General features: G+C 42.8%; 1 protein-coding gene across 2 annotated transcripts in view; it reads right to left on the bottom strand.

Moving 5' to 3' along the window:
* Positions 1-5,533: 5,533 nt before the first annotated feature.
* The window catches only part of LOC124603829 (TLC domain-containing protein 2-like), a 47,894-nt gene continuing 31,530 nt past the window's right edge, over positions 5,534-21,897 (bottom strand). For both annotated transcript variants that reach the window (XM_047136428.1, XM_047136429.1), the window contains 2 exons: positions 7,588-7,692; positions 5,534-7,513 (listed from right to left, as the gene is read on the bottom strand). In XM_047136428.1, the coding sequence (XP_046992384.1) occupies positions 7,374-7,513; positions 7,588-7,692 (245 nt within the window). In that variant the 3' untranslated portion in view covers positions 5,534-7,373. The remainder of the gene's footprint in view (positions 7,514-7,587; positions 7,693-21,897) is intronic.

Raw genomic sequence — 21,897 nt, 5'->3', positions numbered from 1 at the left:
ATATAATAATCACATGCAACATCAATGCAATGATTATATCATAATATGCTTACAAGATGATGTAATTGTGGCTTGTACTGCTAAGAAATTCATGCCAATTTAAGTGGCACATTCAAGTATATCCATCTTTCAGAATTATTGTGTGCATGTAAACCACAAAATGGGACAATGTGCAATGTTACCACTTGTAGTAAGATTTAAAACAAGGGTTTAAGCTTTAATGTCCCATTGACAATAGGATAATTAAAGACAGAGTGCATGTTGGGACTGACCAATGATAGGAAAGAAACAAGATTTGTTCTTTCCAAAGGAATCATTCCGATATTTACCTTCAGCAATTAGGGAAGTGATGTAACAGCTAAAACTAAATGGTCAGAAAGCTTCCCCTGAATGTAATCCATAGCTTACCCTTTAAACCTTCTAATTTGGCAGTAGTGATGTAAAGATCTGAAGAGAAAATGCCTCATGTAATAAAATACATTATTCTCATGATCATAGAATACAAAATATTTTCACTTCCTAATTTACATGAAATGAAGGGCTTACATGAAACAAAAAAGTAATTTTTTTCATATTTGCACATCAGAACTGCCACAGTTCATTTAATTTGAAACCAAGACTAGTATTATCACAAATGCTTACAAATTACATATGTGGTGCAGGAGTATGGACCCTCCAATATATAAAATGTTGAACTGTTCCTTCTGAGAAAGACTGCAGTGAGAAATAATTTGTTGCTGTTTTTGGTAATGTTTCTATATCTTTAAACAACTTAATATCTAAGCTAGAATTCAGCAAGAAAATACATAAAATGGCTTTAGAGTACATGGTATCATAAAAATTATATGTGAAAACCTGACATCAATAGACCTAGATAATAAATTTACTTAATTTAGTTTAACCAACAACTACAGGCAATGTACTTACAACATTTGTGTCAAAGGACAATTCAACTGAGGTCCAAATAAATTTTGAGAGAAGGTTATTGGCCAGTACATACCTTCAGGATACATAAAAGGTGCATTACTGCCAAACAGCTCATATAACAGTAAAAGTGACTCAATATCTAGCTTTTGGAACTAATAGTTCCTTGTTCAGGGAGGAGAGAGGGATAGGTTGGGGAAGGTTAAAACGGAAAGACATAGACAGATACACACAGGCAGTCATAAGCAATGTGCCTTTTCAACAAACTGACAATATAACCCAACAAAAGCACAATGTGGCACTGCTCTGGAAACTTTTTCTGTGACTAAAAGACTATAGAATTCATCTGTTAATCTTGATCTGTGATTGTCATATCATCTTAATGGGAACAAGCTCATTTTCAAAATAAACTTATGAAATCAGTACATCATGTGGACATCAATTCTACTCAGACATTACGGTGAAGCCCCAGTATTTCGATATTCTGTGTAATTCAAGCTGGTTTTAAGAAAAATAAAATTTTACATAAATGTAAATTAAAAACCCATTTCAATGAGTTGTCCACAGGTACATTTTACAGACTTTCGAATGTGTTACATTTCGAACTTACTTTCGATTTTCAATGTGCAATACGGGTAAAACTGTACAACTTAAGAGTTTTTGTTTATAATGCCCAGAAATAATCTTGGCCTCAGGCTGCTAATGCAATTCTATTACAGATGGACAGGTACTATCAGGTTTCGAGGAGTGTGCTTGCTCTTTCTCTGTCAGCTCTTCAATAACTGGAACCACCTGACAGTCAGTTCTACAGTGCATACCATCCTTATTGTTACCACTATTGTTGTGCCCACTTGGCAACATTGGTCATTAAAATACAATATGCCTAATAAAAAATAGAGTACAAATTTTACACCAATGGCTGACCAATGTGTATGCACTGTGTAGTTGGTTGTGTAGTAACATCTGTACGGTAGTGAGCCCACCTGTGTCACATTAGTTTAAAGGTGTTGTATGTATGAAGAGTGTACTGCACATGTGTAACTGTGAGTTTCTTAATGTTTTAATTCTCAGAGTACAATGAGTGATAAGAGTACAAGAAAAACTGTGTCACTGAATGTGAAATTGGAGGTCAGTGAAGAGAGAGTTCGACGTTGGCATAAATGGTTCAAATGGCTCTGAGCACTATGGGACTTAACATCTGAGATCATCATTCCCCTAGACTTAGAACTACTTAAACCTAAATAACGTAAGGGCATCACACACATCCATGCCCGAGGAAGGATTCGAACCTGCGACCGTAGCAGCAGCACGGTTCCAGACTGAAGTGCCTAGAACCACTCGGTCACAATGGCCAGCGATTGGCATAGAAACAGAGACAAAACTGAGAAGTTTTCACCAAACAACTGTTCTATTTTGTCATTTGAACAGATGAGAAAATCTGAGTAAGATTACTCATTTGGTTTACTTAACAAAGACAAAAAGGATTCTGCAACAAAAAGCTGTGTTTTTTAGGAACGAGTTTAAAGAAGGTGAGGAAGGTTTTACTGCACGTTCAGGATGGTTGGGTAGGTGGAAGAAGTAATACGGCATAAAGCAGATGGAAATTTTTTGGTGAAAAGCTTTCTGTTGATTCTCAAACTGTTGCACAATTTTGTGAGAAATTAAGAAAAATTATACAGAAATAATATCTTACTCCTGATCAACTACATAGCTATGATAAAACGGGGTTAAATTATAAAATGCTTCCATCTAAAACTCCAGGCTCAAAAGAGGAGGAGGCTGCCCTGGCAACAAAAAATTTAAGGAGAGGTTAACAGTTCTCGCTGCACTGAATGCGAGTGGAGACCATAAATTGAAGTTGCTGGCAATAGGAAAATCTGCTTCACCTACAGCTTTTAAAAATATCACAGCTTCTGCACTGTCTGTAACATATGTCCACCAAAACTCTGCCTGGATGGACAAAAATATTTTTAAGAAGTTGTTTTTTGACAATTTTGTTCCAGTGACTAAAAGATACCTAACAAAAAAGTGCTTGCCTTGCGCAGCAATCTTAACATTTGACAACGCTGGTTCACACCCTGATGAGGTAGAACTGGCAGTATTCGCACATTGTTCTTACCCCCAATATGACGACTTTATTTCAGCGTATGGATCAAGGCATTTTACAATGCTCGAAAGAAAGTTATCGTCGTCATTTGCTTCAGACACTACAATAAAAGACATAGTTTACTGGATAGCCGATTCATGGTCTGAGATAAAGGCAGACACACTAAAAACGTCTTGGAACCAAATTTTACAGAATGAAATGGATACCTACAGTACAGACGAAGATGACCTACCACTGGCAGAACTGATGTATGTGAAAACACGAATAAAAGTGATATTTTAGAATGGATGAACAGTCTGAAGTGACCAATGTTGCAATTGCCGAAATTGTTAGTGAACCCACTGGAGACAATGAGGAATTCCGTAAAGAAGTTGTACTAGTGATCACTTGTACCAAGGATTTTGCCAGTGCTAGATCTGGCACTGCATTATATCAGGCAGCTAGCAGAAGCTACTTGAACTGACACCATGGTTCTTAGAAGATGGTATAACACTGCTGCTAAAAAATAAGATTCTATTTTAAAACAAAGGGCTATGGACAATTTCTTTTGCAGCTTGGAAATGTGTGCCCATGTATGTAATATAGCACACATAGCTACCATACTGTTTTTTATTTATTTTTTAATAATTATTGTGCTCTTTAAACATTTATTCACGATGGTAAAATTATGGAACATGTTTTATGTTCAAGAATTATGATGTTCTTGGAAAATGAACAGCTCCTCTACAAAAATCAACATGGATTCCGCAAACAGAGATCCTGCAAAACTCAGCTCACTCTGTTCCTCCATGAGATCCGCAGCAGTGGACAACAGCACTCAGGCTGATGCCGTGTTCCTTGATTTCAGTAAGGCATTTGACACCATCCCACACTGCCATTTAATGAAAAAAATACAAGTTTACGGAGTATCGGAGCAGACCTACAATTGGATTCAAGACTTTCTTGCAGATAGAACTCAACACATCGCTCTTAACATAACTAAATCGACAGATGTAAAGGTAATATCCGGAGTACCACGGAAGTGTTGTAGGACCGTTGCTGTTCACAATACATATATAAATGATCTAGTAGAAAGTGTCGAATGCTCTTTAAGGCTATTCACAGATGATGCAGTTGTTTATACCAAAGTAGCAACGCCAGAAGATAGTAAGAATTTGCAGAACGACCAGCAGAGAATTGATGAATGGTGCAGACTCTGGCCGTTGACCCTGAACATAAGCAAATGTAACATATTGCACATACATAGGAAAAGAAATCCACTACTGTACAGCTACACTACTGATGACAAACAGCTGGAGACAGTGTCTGCCGTACAATATCTAGGCGTAACTATCCAGAGCGACCTTAAGTGGAATGGCTGGCTCTGAGCACTATGGGACTTAACATCCATGGTCATCAGTCCCCTCTTAAGTGGAATGACCATATAAAACAAATAGTGGGAAAAGCAGACACAAGACTCAGATTCATCAGAAGAATCTTAAGGAAATGTAACTCATCCACGGAAGAAGTGTCTAATAAGGCGCTTGTTCACCTGATTCTAGAGTATTGTTCATCTATCTGGGATCCCTATCAGGTAGGACTGATAGAGGAGACAGAGAAGATCCAACGAAGAGTGGCATGTTTCATCATGGGATTGTTTAGCTGGCGAGAGAGCGTTGTGGAGATCCAAACAAATTCCACTGGCAGACATTACAAGAGAGACATTGTGCATCATGGGGAGATTTACTACTGAAATTTAGGGACAGCACTTTTCACGAGTAGTCAGACAACATATTACTTCCTGCCACATGCATCTTGCGTATTGACCACGAAGAGGAAATTCGAGAAATTAGAGCCAATACAGAGGCTTACCGACAATCATTCTTCCCATACACTATTCACGAGAGGAACAGGGTTGGAGGGATCAGATGGTGGTACTGAAAATACCCACAGTCACACACTATTAGGTGGCTTGCAGAGTATAATGTAGATGTAGATTTTCCCATTGACTTAGTGATATTTCCATATTATCTGAGTTTGTTGTAATTTGAATTACTGGGCTCTACTGTGTCACCATTTTCAAACCTAGAATTAATAAGAAAACTCTAGAACATCTCTTCTCATAAACTAAAAGTAGATAAAGCCACTTTACAACACCAATGCCAGTAGGAAACTTTGAGTCAAACATCAGGAGACTGCTAACAAAATACTAACGCTTCTTGTTATTGTCCTTTACTCAAGCTGTAGCTCCTAATAAGACTGGAGCTGTGGAATATACTGCAAAACTAAAGGATAACATGCTCAAAATTTACTTTGTTTAATTTACACAATTTATCCTTTTGAGAAAATGTACACTAACAGACATTGAAAGCATAAAGCCATTCATCTTGTGACACCTACTCACAAAACATGAGGAAACAGTTCTCTATGGTAATTTTGAAAATAACTCAGGGGATACAGAGGATAATGTTAAATTAGTTAGACATGAGTGACAAGAGACACTCACAATAAAATTTTCAATAATAACAGTGATACAAAAAATATCTTCCATAATCACTTTATAGTGGCCTGTGAGTACAGTTGGTATATTGTACATAGTTGATATAATGCACAAAATTCTAATGGTCTACGCTCTATGGTGAGTTTCTAAAAATCTGCAACACAAATAAAGATGAAACACTATAGAAAAATCTCATGTGTAATGAGGGCTTTGGAAATAATATTGTAAATGAAATTTACATACATTTCATTACCTTCACTGCATGTAGTAATCACAATGAGGAACTATGTGTTACCTCATAACAGTAAAAGCATGCTGAATGAACTGCTGTCATTGTCTTTACAAAACTAGACCTTTCATTTTCTGGACCCATGATGATTGAACAAGGAATCTTCTAATTTGCAGAAATGTACCTTTTAGCACATAAATTACGTAGTTCCGTAATTTATAATTCCAACAAAAATTTTGTAACAAAATATTTGGAATTTAAGTATCACACGCCCTTACCACAAATGCAAACTGAAATTACATTAGTCCTTGTACACATATTTGCAATAGTATGTCTAGTGGTCTAAAGCACCAGTTACTTGATCTTAAATTGGAATACTGTGAGTCTGCACACAATTTGACTCACAGAAACGTAACAAACACTACTACTTGATTAATTTGTTGTTGGAGACATATTTATCTGCCTAGCACTTCATCTTTCGATGATGGAGACATCATCAGAGGCTGTAACTATTCAGAAAGCAGCTATGAGCTCAGAACTCTTTATACGTATCCATGCAATGGCCATTTTGTGAGTCAATACACCTAAGAACACACCAATGTGTGTTATGAAGCTAGTAGTGATGAAGAGTTAGTCCTGTTTGATTTATTTAGCACTCAAGCCAATTTTAACCCTTCTTTGCTGCCAATGTTGATTTTGTGATTTTGAATTTCTGTGGACTCTCTGTACATCCTAGTATAATAATAATTGGTTTTATCATGATCCAATCACTAATATTCTATACAAGTTCAAAAGCACAAGGAAAAAAAAAACTTTAACAGAAATGAAGAAGGACTGAAACTAGACAAGTATTGGATCTTAGTGTGAAATATAGCAAACAGGCCCAACTTTTCCCTACTACAAGCTCCATAATATACATTAGTATGACTCCGTAATCTTTGGCAGTGAACTGATAATGTTTGGCTTGTTGAGCTAGCAACTGCTTTCCATGTCATTATAGCCAGCAGTGATGTCAGCAGCATTAGGAGACAAAACATTACACACAGAAATAAGTCTTGGACCACAGCCTAACGTCCACTAAACAAAAATCACCAAGGACACCAATATCGGCTGTGAAAGCCCTCACTGTATGATTAAACAATCCTACTCTTTATTAAATGATGAACACACACAGAAATTCTGTAACTTTGGTAGTAGATTGGTATAGGTACACCATTACATCAAAAATATGAACACAAACATTTAGATACATGATTTTACCACTTAAGTAGTTTAGAACAAAATGGATAGTGTATGAACTACATATAAAATTCCCATTACCACTTACACTCTGATTTTTGTCTCTGCTCTTCATTTCAATCTTTATAACAACAATTAAATAACAAAATGTCATTCTATAAATAGGAATGATAGTTATATAAGCATTGGTACAAAAATAAAGTCATATAAAAATACTTAAGTTAGACAGAAACATCTTGCAATAATTATCCAGTTTCGTACAATAACAGTCCAATTCTTGGCATATTAGTTTTTCCTTAAGAAGTATGCAATACACAGCAGTACAAAATATGTCATTAATACATACATTACAAAAATAGTTACACAACATAAATGAATAACTGGTCTGCATTAAATTAGCTTTTTACTTTAGTGTGACCTTTGCAGTCTGCAGGTTCTTCATGTAAAATGGTTTGTCGGGCTGGTCTTTGTCGATAATCGGCATTTAACACTCTCAAGAAAAGTATTATGTTCATCAGCATAATGACAGCCATAGCTGAAAAGATAGTAATCATCATTTAACAAGAATTCTAGAATAAGCAAGCTGCAAAGAATGTAAGAATGACTTACATATACTGCCCAATGAAAAAGCTGTTAGAGTGAGTTCATCTCGATGGAGAACCAACCATCTCGTCATCCAGCCCAACGTCATTATCCGGAAAACTATAAACGTCACTGTAAATCAAGGCAGTACTTAAACAAAGGTATTTGGTAGAACAAATTGGGTAATTTATTTTTAAGAAATGTAGTTTACTGGAAACTACAACCACATCTGTGAAAATTAAGAACACTTAAAATTATGACCACCACCAAAATTTTCCTTCTCAAACATCCCCAGCATGTTACTACTGAATTTAGAAAGCCTTTTCAAGGTACTGACACGCTGAATAGATAAAATTAAGGAGTGCTAAGCAAGCAGTAGAAGAAAGGAGGAGATCTGATGCTCTTGCAGCATGCAACAATGCTGTTGCACCAAAATGTTCTATATATGACACCATTGAGGTTTATGCAAGTTTGATGTGTACTTCACTGAAATCAGTGTTCCTGATTATAAAATCACAGCATTTAACAATTCATTAATACTTTGACACACATCTGTGAATATCTGCCTAAGACAGAACCTTTGAAGAATAATAGCACTTACACTCTGTACTGAATGTGCTGCTATCTTACTGACGAATACTATGTCAAATTTGTACAAACTGTAGTTAACTGATTTCTGATGACTTATCAATATGTCCTTCATACAATAACACAAAGCACTTGTCCTGAAAGATGTCCATCAGAGGAAATGGAAAAATTATTTAACACGACATTTCCTTTATATTCTGTCTGCTTTTATTCTGTGCAGGTCTACATGACTGTAGATCAGAGCTAGCCCATTGCGTAAAACTCAGGGAAAGGAAACCCCTTGCTACAAAAGGTCAACAAAGGTGAGATAAGGGGCAAAAGAAGAAAGGGAGCCAGAGGAAGAAAGGCAGACAAGGTGACCCATCTAGGAAGCTGCAGGAAGCCCCTGAAAGCCGGGTGCAATAAGAAAACACATCCTGCAGCCCTCGCTGCTTACCAGAGGTACTCCACTCAAGAAATTGTGTAGGAAAGACTAGCAACACAGACAGGGAAAGAGAAGCACAGAGAGACAAAAGACGAACAAGTGTGACAAACTGCGCAAGACAGAGGAAGAAGAATAAAGGAGCAATTAGGGTGAGAACCGGGTTGGACCACCAAGCCCAGACAGCCACAGCATGGTCTAAGCAGAGGAAGCAACAGAGTATTCTGCCAACTAGACAATGGGCCAATAAGGTTAAGTGCACCTCCCTTAAAAGAGAGTGGTAAAAGCCCCCTTCATGAATAAAACATTACACTATTTCAGCCACTGAGGAGTCATCTCATAACACCAGGAGTAACGAGTCAGTGAGATTTTTTCTCCAAAAAAATATCAATATATATCAGCACTGTTTTTGCCCCCATATATTGATATCAAAATGGCAATATTGGGTGCCAACATTTTTATTTTATATTTTTTTCACAGTTTTCGGTAAATATTTTAAGCCATTGTATTGAAATTGTTGTAGAATATAGCTTTACTCTCACTGTGTGAAGGAGTCTTACTCCTTTTTGAGCTTTCATCAGGTCTGGATGGTTTGTTTGTGGGGGTTGAAGGGACCAAACTACAAAGGCCATCGGTCCCTTTTTCCACGAACATGAAACACCCACAAGGAACAAAATCAAGCAATGGAAAAGACAAGGGATGACACAGAACAAGAGAGACATAGACAAAGACTAGAAAAGAGGAATTAAAAACACACAGAGTGTTACAGTGGTTGCCCGACCATGGAAGGGCGGGGGGTGGGGGGGGTGAGGGGGTTGGGGGAAGAAAACAAAATGCCAACAACCAAGAGACGCACTAAAAAGCTCAAGCTAAAACTGTAGGCCAAAGGCCAGACTCAACACAAAAGAGAGAGACAAACCCTCAGATTGAGCGATAAAAGTCCCCTGCATGAATAAAACTCAAAACTAAGCCTGCCGTGGCAGTGTCATCCATTAAAAGTGCAGGGAGCGTATCTGGCAGCGCAAATGTCTGTCTAAGTGCAGTTAAAAGCAGACAGTCCAACAAAATGTGGAACACTGTCAATGCTGAACCAAAGCGACAGAGAGGTGGATCCTCATGGCACAATAAATAATCGTACGTCATCCAGGTGTGGCCAATCTGCAGCCGGCAGAGTACAACACAGTCCTCGCAAGAGGCCCGCAAGGAGGAGTGTCGCACACTGGTAGTCTCCTTGATGATCCGAAGTTTGTTGGGTGAAGGCAGGGTGCGCTATTCATCATCCCAGGTACCAAGGACCTTCTGTCGTAAAACTGAATGGAGATCACACTCCGAAAGGCCAATCTCCAAAGCTGGTGCACCGACAGCCTGTTTGGCCAGCATGTCAACACGTTCATTACCCGGGATGCCGACATGACCCGGCGTCCTCATAAAAACCACGGAGCATCGGCAACGGGCAAGAGTATGGATGGACTCCTGGATAGCCGTCACCAAACAAGAGCGAGGGAAACACTGGTCGATAGCTTGTAAACCACTCAGGGAGTCACTACAGATAACAAAGGACTCACCTGAGCCAGGAGCGTATATAGTCTAGGGCACTAGAGGTGGTGACCAGCTCGGCAGTGAAAACACTGCAGCCAGCTGGCAATGAGCTTTGTTCAGAATGATCCCCAAGAGTAAGAGCATACCCAACTTGACAAGCAACCATCGATCTGTCGGTATAGACCACGTCAGAACCATGAAACGTGGCAAGGATTGAAAGAAAGCGGCAGCGGTGGGCCTCAGGAGGGACTGAGTCCTTCGGGCCCTGTGCCAAATACGGCCGAAGACATGGGCAGGGCACACACCACAGGTGTATATGTATATGGGGCAGGAAAAGAGGTGGGAGAGGGAAAAACTCAAGCCCAGAGAGAAGAGCCCAGATGCGAACCGCGATCGTACACCCTGACCAGGGCCACCATTCTGGAAAATGGACGACCGAGTTGGGGAACAGGAGTTGTTAATTTGGATGCCCGGGCAAGCTACAAACATGTGCAGCATAAGCGGCCAGTAGTCGTTGGCGCCGGATCCACAATGGAGGGACACCAGCCTCTACAAGTAGGCTGTTTACAGGGTTTGTGCGGAAAGCTCCAGTTGAGAGTCGGATACCCAGTGAAGAATGGGGTCAAGCAACCGCAACGCGGAAGGCAATGCCGAACTGTAAGCCAGGCTCCCATAATCGAGACGGGACTGAATCAATGACTGATACAGTCGTAGAAGGGTAGATCGATTGGCACCCCTGCTGGTGTGACTCAAGCAATGAAGAGCGTTAAGATAGCGCCACAACGTTTGTTTAAGCTGCCAAATGTGAAGGAGCCAAGTCAACCGGGCATCAAAAAGCAAGCCCAAAAACCAATGCATCTTTACCACAGCAAGAGGTTCACCATCACGATAAAGCCGTGGCTCAGGGTGAACAGTGCGACACCGGCAGAAATGCACGACGCAGGCCTTAGCAGCCGAGAACTGGAAGCCGTGCGTGACAGCCCAAGACCGTGCCCTGCGGATAGCACCCTGTGGCCACCATTCAGCAACCGCAATGCCAGTGGAGCTATAGTACAGGAAAAAGTCATCAACATACTAAGGAGTCGATATGGACATTCCCACAGCTGCAGCTAGCCCATTGATAGCAACTAAAAATAGGCAGACACTCAAGACAGAGCCTTGCAGGACCCCATTCTCCTGGACTAGGGAGGAACTATGGGAGGAACCAACTTGCACGCGGAAGAAATGAAGCGACAGAAAATTTTGAATAAAAAGTGGGAGCGGGCTCCTAAGACCCCATCCATGAAGTGTGGTAAGGATGTGATGTCGCCACGTTGTATCGTATGCCTTCTGCATGTCAAAAAAGATGGCAACCAGGTGCTGACGGTGGGCAAATGCCATACAGATGGCGGACTCCAGGCAGACCAGATTATCAGTGGCAGAGCGGCCCTTACGGAATCTACCCTGGGACGGAGCCAGAAGGCCTCGTGACTCAAGTAGCCAACTCAACCTCTGGGTCACCATGCGTTCGAGCACCTTGCACATAACATTGGTGAGGCTAATGGGGCAGTAGCTGTCCACCTCCAGGGGGTTCTTGCCAGGCTTCAACACTGGGATAATAATGCTTTCCTGCCATTGAGAGGGGAACTCAACCTCAACCCAGATATGGTTGAAAAGGTCGAGGAGGTGTCACTGGCAGTCCATGCAGAGATGTTTAAGCATCCGATAGTGGATGCGATCCAGCCCGGGAGCCGTATCAGCGCAAGCGGCTAGGGCACTGTGAAATTACCACTCACTGAATGGAGCATTGTACGATTCGGGGTGGCGCACATGGAATGAAAGGCTCCAACTTTCCAACTGCTCTTTCAGGGAGTGGAAGGCCAGTGCGTAATTCGTAGAAATGGAACTCTGAGCATAATGCTTTGCTAAGAGTTCTGCAATCATGTCTGATTCAGTACAGACTGCTCCATTCAGAGAAAGCCCAGGTACACTGATGGGTATCTGATACCCTTAGGGTCGTTAATCTTGCACCAAACTTGCGATGGGAAGATATGGGTGCCAATGGTGGAGACTTACCGTTCCCAGCACACCTGCTTCCGTTGGCGAATAAGGCGTTGGGCTAGGGCACGAAGCCGTTTAAAGGTAAATGAACTGTTCAAATGATGGGTGCCACTTATGACGCTAGAGGACCCGCCTGCAATTGCTAATTGCCTCAGCAATCTCGGGTGACCACCAAGCCACAGTCCTCCATCGAGGAGACCCGGAAGAACAGGAAATTACAGATTCTGTGGCAGAAACAATGCCAGTGGTGATCGTGTGAACCACCACGAGTCCCAGTCAGCCTTATTCAAAGCCCTTCTGGGGAGGCACACTGGTGAGTGACGCTGGGGCAGTGACAGGAAGACCGGAAAGTGGTCACTACCGCACAAGTCGTCATGCACACTCCATTGGACAAATGGTAGAAGGCCAGGGCTGCAGACTGAAAGGTCGATGGCTGAGTACGTGCCATGCACCACACTGAAATGTGTGGAGGCACCATTATTTAAAAGAGAAAGATCGAGCTGTGCCAACACTTGCTCGACAGTTCCTTGGCCTGTTGCCACCAATCCACCCCACAAAGGGTTATGGGTGTTCAAGTCACCCAATAACAGAAAAGGTGGCGGCAATTGGGCTATCAGTGCAGCCAATACATGCTGTGGGACATCACCAACCGGTGGAAGATAGAGACTGCAGACAATTAACAGCCTGAGGCGTCCACACCCGAACAGCGACAGCCTCTAAAGGTTTTTGAAGAGGGATACACTCGCTGTAAAGAGAGTTACGGATATAGACACAGACTCCACCAGATACCCTCTCATAAGCTGCCCGATTCTTATAATAACCCCGATATCCACGGAGGGCGGGGGTTCCCATCACCGGAAACCAAGTTTCCTGGAGAGCAATGCAGAAAAAAGGGTGAAGGCTGAGAAATTGTCAGAGCTCAGCAAGGTGGTGGGAAAAACTGCTGCAACGCCACTGGAGGATGACACTGCCCGCGGCCGAAAAAGGCGTGAAGGGATCGAGGAGGCAGATTACGCCGCTGAATCACCTGCTGCCACTGATTGAGTACCTGTGCGATCGACTTCCATGATGTCTGAGGGTCCGGCGAGATCTAGGTCCTCAGCGGATGCCAGATTCTCCACCCATTCTCAGACGCAGAACTTGTAGGTTGCAGTAGGGTGGGTGCCACCACAAGTTCCTTTGTCTTAGAGGTCTTCTTCTTGAACTTTTCTCGCTGCTCCTTGGTTTCACTGGCTGGGAGGGCTTCACTGATTCAGTCTCCGGGACTGAGGAGGATCGTATTGCCCTACGACCAGCTGCTTGTGGGCACTGACGCCACTGGCGCGCGTCATCCTTCCCATTGGTAGAAACCTGGGAAGGTAGGGGCCAAGGGTCCCCTTCAAAGCGAGAGGAGCCAAAGAAGCTGGACGCTTCTCCGGCTTAGAAGTGGGGACACACAATGAGTGTGGGGGGGGGGGGGGGGGGGGGGGAGTGTTGCTCCCAAAGTAGGTGGCGCAGGAGCAACAGGGAGGGTAGTGCCCCCCACAGTCAAGGGCGCAGGTGTAGTCTTATGGCTCAGGGAGCCAACTGGAATTCGCTGAACTGATGGGGCTATTACTGCTGTCATAGCGGAGGCATAAGAGGAAGTCATTCGCACAAGATGGAGTCGTTCATATTTCCTCTTAGCCTCAGTGTAGGTCAATCGGTCAAGAGTCTTATACTCCACAATTTTCCGCTCTTTCTGTAAAATCCTGCAGTCTGGCGAGCAAGGGGAATGATGCTCTACGCAGTTTTACACAGATGGGAGGTGGGGCACACGGAGTATTGGAATGTGATGGGCGTCCGCAATCTCGACATGTGACGCTGGAAGTACAGTGGGAAGTCTATGGCCAAACTTCCAGCATTTAAAGCACTGCATCAGGGGAGGGATATAGGGCTTGGCATCACAGTGGTAGACCATCACCTTGACCTTCTCGGGGCAATGTATCACCCTCGAAGGCCAAGATGAAGGCACCAGTGGCAACCTGACTATCCCTTGGATCCCGATGAACTCGCCAGCCAAAATGAACACCTTGCGGCTCTAAATTGGCGCTCAGCTCGTCATCAGACTGCAAACGAAGGTCCCTGTGGAATATAATATCCTGGACCATATTTAAACTTTTATGATGCGTAATGGTAACTGAAATATCCCCCAACTCGTCACAAGCAAGTAATGCCCACGACTGGGCAGAGAATGCTGTTTTTATCGAAACTTACCCAGAGTGCATTTTGGACAAGCTATCCACCTCTCCAAACTTGTCCTCTAAATGCTCTACAAAGAACTGAGGCTTCATGGACACAAAGGATTCCCCATCAGTTCTTGTACATACATGGTAATGGGGTGAATAAGCTTCGTTCCCATTCTTAGCCTTTTGTTCCTCCCATGGGGTGGCCAGAGAAGGAAATGATTTGGAGTCATACGTGTTTGCATTAAATTGAGCCCTGGGACGCTTAGAAACTGCTGGCAGCTGGCCATCAGCAAGAGAATATGTGCCATGCTTCATAGCGTGTCATCCACCCTTATGTCACCCACTCCGACCAAGGGCCCTCCCCACAGGCGCCACCCAGCTGCAGCAAGGGCCACCTGGCAGGATGGCCATTACCGGGAGTCCTGATGCCCCAGGGAGATAGGCATCTACTCCTTGGCATACATGAGGAGTTTACAGCGTAGGCGTCAGCAGAGTGATCCCTGTGTTGTCAGGGGGCTACAACCAACATGGTACATGGCGACCCCACCACAACGGACTGGCTACAATGGTGGATATCAGGTGCAAAGAAGTCCGTGTTTGTCGTCGGCGCAGAAAGCGAGACAGCATAGTGAATGGCATAAACTGCACCCAGGAATGTATCATCACCCAAGAGACGGAGAGTGAGCGCGACTGCAATGCGACAACGAGAAAGCGGACTAAAGGTCTCAATGCACAATGCACACGATACACCATGTAAGGTGCCCTTCCCCAATTGACTCGCTCTTCTGAAAAATTTGGGAGTGTGGAGGTCAAACCCTACAGAGGACCATCACATGAAGACCAAAACATGTGAGACTCCTTTTAGTCGCCTCTTACGACAGGTTCGAAATACCACGGGCCTATTCTAACCCCCGGACCCACATGGGGGTCATCAGGTCTAATCTTTCTCTTTGACCCTGTTAAATGAATATACATGGCACAAAAGAAGTAGTCCATTTTCACTGGAGGATGTTCAAATGTGTATGAATTTCTAAGGGACCAAACTGCTGAGGTCATCGGTCCCTAGATGTACACATTACTTAAACTAACTTATGCTAAGAACAAAACACACACACACACACACACACACACACACACACACACACACACACACACACATGCCCGAGGGAGGACTCGAACATTCGGCAGGAGGGGTCGTCCAGTCTGTGACACGGCACCTCAAACTGCTCGGCCACTCCGCACGGCTTCACCGGAGGATGGTAGTGTGAATGGAATAACAAGATTTCCAATGTGAAGAAATGGGATACCAGTTGTATTAAAAAACAATTTTTAAAGCAACTGGTGTGCTATTCCTTCAGATTGGCATTCTTCAAAAACAGTTGCTGGAAGTGATGAACAAAAATCTAAATGACAAAACTGGTCTTTAAGATGGGTGGAGATGTGTGGGGGGAAATGCTGACGTAATTGGCGCTCAAGCACTACCAACAGAAACTGCAACATTTAGCTTCACCATGCAATTTTGACACTACAATTGCTAGGTCACTGGTGTTGCTAGAAATGAAAAAACAGGGAAGTTGACATGGAGGGTTCCGGACAAATCCAATGCGTGATGAAACCAAATGATGGACCCTTCGGACACCTTATATTGTCGCACTTACATTCAATTAACATTGTTAGCAAAGAGGGTATCGCCAAGTGTGAACATACATTGTTTTCCTTTCAATTCTTCCTCTACGCGGAAAGGCAGGCTGCTATCTTTTTGATGTACAGAAAATTCCATAATAAAATAAATATACAGCTCTTAAACCCGCAGTATCTTTACAATGTGCAGCCAATATTTTTTATTGGCAGGTACATCAATATTTTTTTTCTGTCGATATATCGATAGCTTTTTTTAGATATATCAAGAGACGACAATGATATTTTTTAAATATTGATATATTGGATTCCTGATATTTTAAAAAATATCAACAGTCATAATTCAAGAGGCAAAGGCCAAGTTGAACCAGTAAGTTTTCGAGGTCTTTACTGGTTATGGGCACTGTAATCACCCAAGATTATGAAAGGTGGTGGGAACTGAGAAACCAGCGCAAACAATATGTTCTGAGACACTTCACCATCGAGGGAGAGGTAAGCGATGCAGATGATAATATCCTGAAATGTTCTTACCCGAACAGCCACGGCCTCCAAAGATGTATTAAGAGGCACTAGTTCACTATACACGGTGTCCCATTTTTCTTGACCACCCTAAGTAACTGTTTGTCCAGATGCAAATTACAAAATGTTTCAAGCAATTGTTCCTTAGCCGTCATGGGGGCATCAATCACCATGAATGCCTTCGTTGTAGCTTTGTTTTTTTTTTTTCTTTTTTTACTAAGATATCAACAGCAGTATGACTTTTTTAAATGGAACCCTTTATTTTTTATTTGATAACTCATTTCCTCTCCTAAAGACCTATTCAAAAATGTATCACAATGTAGCATTCACTGAAACACAATGTTATTAATTACAGAACACAACATTGACTTTGAACCAGGGATCACAAACTTGTCCACTTGCTGGAGTTGTCAGAAAACAAATGAAAACAAGGTAAAAACAAAACACAAAATTGATTTTGACTGTCTGTACCATTGCCCAGGAGTAGAACATTCAAAGGTGCTCAAAGTGGGCCGGCCAGTGTGGCCACGCGGTTAAAGGCGCTTCAGTCTGCAACCGCTCGACCGCTACGGTCGCAGGTTCGAATCCTGCCTCGGGCATGGATGTGTGTGACGTCCTTAAGTCAGTTCGGTTTAAATAGTTCTAAGTTCTAGGGGACTCATGACCTCAGATGTTAAGTCCCATAGTGCTCAGAGCCATTTTTTTTTTTTGCTCAAAGTGGTGACCCTGGTGCACTCATTGAATGAAAGAATTATTTACTGCTTCCAGTATGGCCTGCTGAAGAGAATTACAAGCAAGCATGATACATTCCTGCATGTCCTCTGGAGTTGTTGGAATATCGTGATAGACAATGTCTTTAATGCAGACCCAACGAAAAAGTCATTTCTAGGCATACTTATTCAAGGTTACAATAATACACTTTATACTTACGTATTTATATAGCACACTTCATAAATCTAAATATTCTTCGATGGAGTAGAAGCAGTGATGATGTAAATATGACTTTTGAGGTTTTCCAAAGGTACTGACCACAGTGATAGCTTTTATGTTTTCAGGAAGTTTTTATAAAGCTTAACTCCCATGTGAAATGCACCTTTTTTGGCACAGAACTGAGCTGATTTGGGTGATACGTAAATTTCTGTTTTGGCTGGTAGGTGATCATGTATAGATCATAGTTTTTTCAGTCGTTACCTATTACATTTACTTTGATGAATAAAAGAGTTTCTATAATGTACACACATGGTAATGGAGGAATACCAGGTTTCTTCTTTAACGGAGGTTGACAAGAGTCTCTAGGCTTCCATCCAAACAAGATTCTAATAGCCCTTTTTTGTAGTTTGAAAGTTCTATTAGCTGTTTTAGAGTTTCTCTTGAAAGAGACCCCATATCTAAGATGAACATGAAAGTAGACCTGATATGCATTCATTACTGTTTTCTCGTTATAGCATGATTTTAGTGAGCAAAGAAGGTAACATGTTTTGCTGAGTTCTGCATTGAGATATTCCACATGCTTATTCCATTTCATGTTGCTCTGCAGCCTGAGTCCTAAGAATTTGGTTTCAGTATTGTTACCACCTAGTTCACATTGTGGAATTTTAGTGCAATGGTTTTTTTACTGTTTATTACAGACAAGCTGATTATTCTGTGACCATATTTACTGACTGCTGTAACTGTTCATTGCTGTCTCCTTTTAATAGAATTGTGGTGTCACCTGAAAATATGATTGTTTTATGTGCATCAACATTTAAAGTTTAGATCATTTATGTACAGAAGGGGCCCCATTACTGATCCTTGGGGTACACTACATTATATTTGCTTATGGTCAGATAGATGTTCAGATACAGTTTTTAGTTCGATTTTTTTGTGCTTTGATGCACAATGTCTGCTTACGATTAGTCCAGAAGGAACTGATCCAGTTGTTGGACAAACCTCTAATACCATATCGTTCAAGCTTTGATAGAAGAATTTCATGATCCTTTTTGTCCATCAGGTTTAGGATGGCACTCGTAAATAGTAGTTTTTGACCTCTTATTTCTGAATCCTTGTTGTTCATTACATAGGATGTTGTTTTTAGTTATAAATTTCATAAGTTTGTCAGACATAACTTTTTCTAATACTTTTGAGATGCAGGGGGAAATTGTAATGGGTCTGTAGTTCTTTAAATTATCTTTCTCATCTTTTTTATATACTGGAATAACTTTTGATGTTTTCAATACATCAGGGAAAGTGCCTGCCTGAAGTAAGCTGTCACATAAGTGTGTGAGTATTTCAATTAGGTTTGATGTTGTTGCAGGTACACCATCAAAACACTTCACACAGCCTTTGATTTATTAGCTGAATTATAAATGTATTCATCATTATGCATTGTTGTTGCTGTCCCCTTGGAATCCAGCTGTTTGTTCTAGAGTTCCCCCATACGGTTACAGTTTTCAGTGTATAAAAAATGATGTAGCTCAGCCAGGTGGTGGAAAAAGCTGCTACAATTCCACTGGAGAATAATGATGCCGATGTACTGAGAGTCTATAAAGGACCAAGTAGGCAGGTTATGCCCTACACTCACTGGTTGCAAGGTTATGGCACCAACACACATAGGTTCCGGGTTCTGTTGTGTGGTGCGAAGTGGGGCCACAAGGGCCTCCATAATTTGCACCTCAGCCATGGGAGTGGAACAAGCGGGATCTGATGATGTGGGGGCCACCAGAATGTCCTTCTTGGAGGAATTTTTCTTGGTCTTCCTCTCCTTAGAGAATTCCGATAATTGTGAGGGCTTCTCTGAATCAGTTTCAGATAAAGCTGATGATCGCATAGCCCTGTGACCAGTAGCCTCTGGCTCCTTCAGCTGCTGGCTGGCGTCCAGTTTTAGACTGGTGGAAACTTACAAAGGGACGCCTTCCTGCCAAGAGAAGCCAGAGAAAAGCAATTCATCTCCGGCTAGGAGGTGGGGTCCCTGTCGGGTGGGTAGCCACTGATCCCAAAGTACATGTGGTGGTAGCAGCAAGAGGGGAGCCCCCAACCATCAGGTGAACAAACATGGTTGAGCGACCCTGAGGGCCCACAGTAGGAGGTGTGCCAGGTGGGAGTACTATCGCCAATGGGGGCAACATTGTCGTAGCTGTAGCGTATGACATTGTTGTACATGATGGGTGCAACTGCTCATACTTCTTCCTGTTGAAACTCTTGTATTCTTGTAACTTCTTCTCTCTCTGGAAAACAGTGAAATCAGGTGAGCAGGGAGAATGGTGCTTTCCACAGCTGACACAGATGGGGGGAGGGGGGGGCATAAGGAGCATGCATAAGGAGCATTCACATGCAGCACTCACTCACAATCTCTACAGATGGGGCTAGAGTTGCAACACGAGGACACTTGCCCAAATTTCAAGCACTTGAAGTACCTCGTGGGGGGGGGGGGGGGGGGGGGGAGGAACATACGGTTTCACGTCACATCAGTATACCACCACCTTGACCTTTTCACGCAACGAATCACCCTCAAAGGCCAAGATGAAGGAACAGGTAGCAACCCTATTATCCTTTGGCCCCCTATGTACATGATGGACAAAGTGTACATCCCATCATTCCATGTTGGCACATAGCTCATCATCGGATTGTAAGAGCAGGTCCCTGTGGCAAATGCCCTGAAGCATATTAAGACTTTTATGGGGAGTTAAAACCACCAGTATGTCACCCAGCTTGTTACAAGAGAGCAGTTCCTGTGACTGGGCACGGGATGATGATGTGATCAGAACTGATCCACTCTTCATTTTAGAGATGGTTGCAACTTCCCCAAACTTGTCCCTCGTAGTTTCTACAAAGAATAAAGGCTTTGTGGCCAAGACAGAATCCCCATTATTCCTTCTGAAACCTAAGTACTGGGGGACCTAAGTACTGGGGGAGTATTTCTCAGCTTCCTGCTTAGCCCTACATTCCTCCCATGACATAGCCAGGGAAGGGAATGCTTTAGGGTCATATCTCTCTGCATTAAAAGAGGACTGTCCTTTCACTGAGACTGCAGAGGCCATATGGCCACCAGCAGGAGGTAACTTCATCCACTTCATTTGCAGCCCATCCGGCACGGTTCCACCCACTCCAAATGGGGGCTCTCCCCATGGGCAATGCCCAGCCTCAGCAATGGCTACCTGGCCAATAATCCATTGCCCAGTGTCCCTGTGCACCAGTCATGATAGGCACATACTCCTTGGCATACATGGGGAGTTTTCAGCTCAGGCACCAACAGTCTGATCCCTGCATGGTCTGGGGGCTACCACCGTACAGGTACCTGACGATCCCCCCCCCCCCCCTCCCACACACACACACACACACACACACACACACATACACACACAACAGGATGGCTACCGAGCTTGGTTTTGGGTGTATTACCTCATTAACGGGAAGGGTGCAATGATCGAATGACACAAAGGTGGAGCTTACACTGCACTGGGCAACCTTCCCTGCACGATCCACACTTCTGGAGAATTTTGAAAATTGGTAGAAGGTCAAACCCATAAATGGGGACCATGTGTCTATTTAATGAAAAGTTTACGAGAAAATGCCAGAAATGGATACTTGAGTCCAATCATAAACCGGCTTCAAGCAGGGTCTGTACCAAGAAAACCATCAATGGAGAGGCAAAGGGGGAAAGGATAGTGGAAGTATAAGCTTGCAGCACAGAAAGGAGTAATGCTACAAAGGCCGGGGCCCTGTAGAAACCAAGCCCCTACTCATAAGAGTTGTGAACCTCCTGGAGAGGTGGAGAGCGAGGGGGGAGGGGGGGGGTGTCATGGCTAAAATAGATGTAAACTAGAGCTGAACTAAATATATATGTTAAAAAATTTACACATTTGACAATGTGGTAATTACTGTCAACAGCTGCCTTTGCTCAAATACGTAAAATAAAGGAAAGGTAACCTCTCACCTATAGCTGACTGACAAGTGGCCATAGAAACACACATCAGAAAACACTGTTTACATTAGCTTTAGAGCTTTTTACTCTTTCTCTCATAAATGTGCTTGCATTTACACACACACACACACACACACACACACACACACACACACACACAGAAGAGGGGAAGAGAAGGATGATGAGGCAGGGAGGGGTGTAGCACAACAGTGTGAGGCAGGTCTTTTGACAGATGACTCGGCAGTTGCACAACAAGATGAAAGGAATTCAGAGCTGGAGCATGTTAAGTGGTACAGGTAGAGAGTGGGGGAAAGAGAGGGGAACAAAGAAGAGGAAGGTGGAGAGGAGGGAGGGAGGGAACGGGACGTGTGACACAGAGGGGATGGGGAATGGAGGTGTGTGTGTGTGTGTGTGTGTGTGTGTGTGTGGGTGGTTTGAGGTTTTCAGGCGCTAAACAGCGTGGTCATCAGCGCCCAAACGCATAG

The sequence above is a fragment of the Schistocerca americana genome, chromosome 1, assembly GCF_021461395.2.
Source record: "Schistocerca americana isolate TAMUIC-IGC-003095 chromosome 1, iqSchAmer2.1, whole genome shotgun sequence".
NCBI lineage: Eukaryota > Metazoa > Arthropoda > Insecta > Orthoptera > Acrididae > Schistocerca > Schistocerca americana.
The sequence above is the reverse complement of the archived record's forward strand: the minus strand, read 5'-3'. Positions and strand labels throughout refer to the sequence as shown.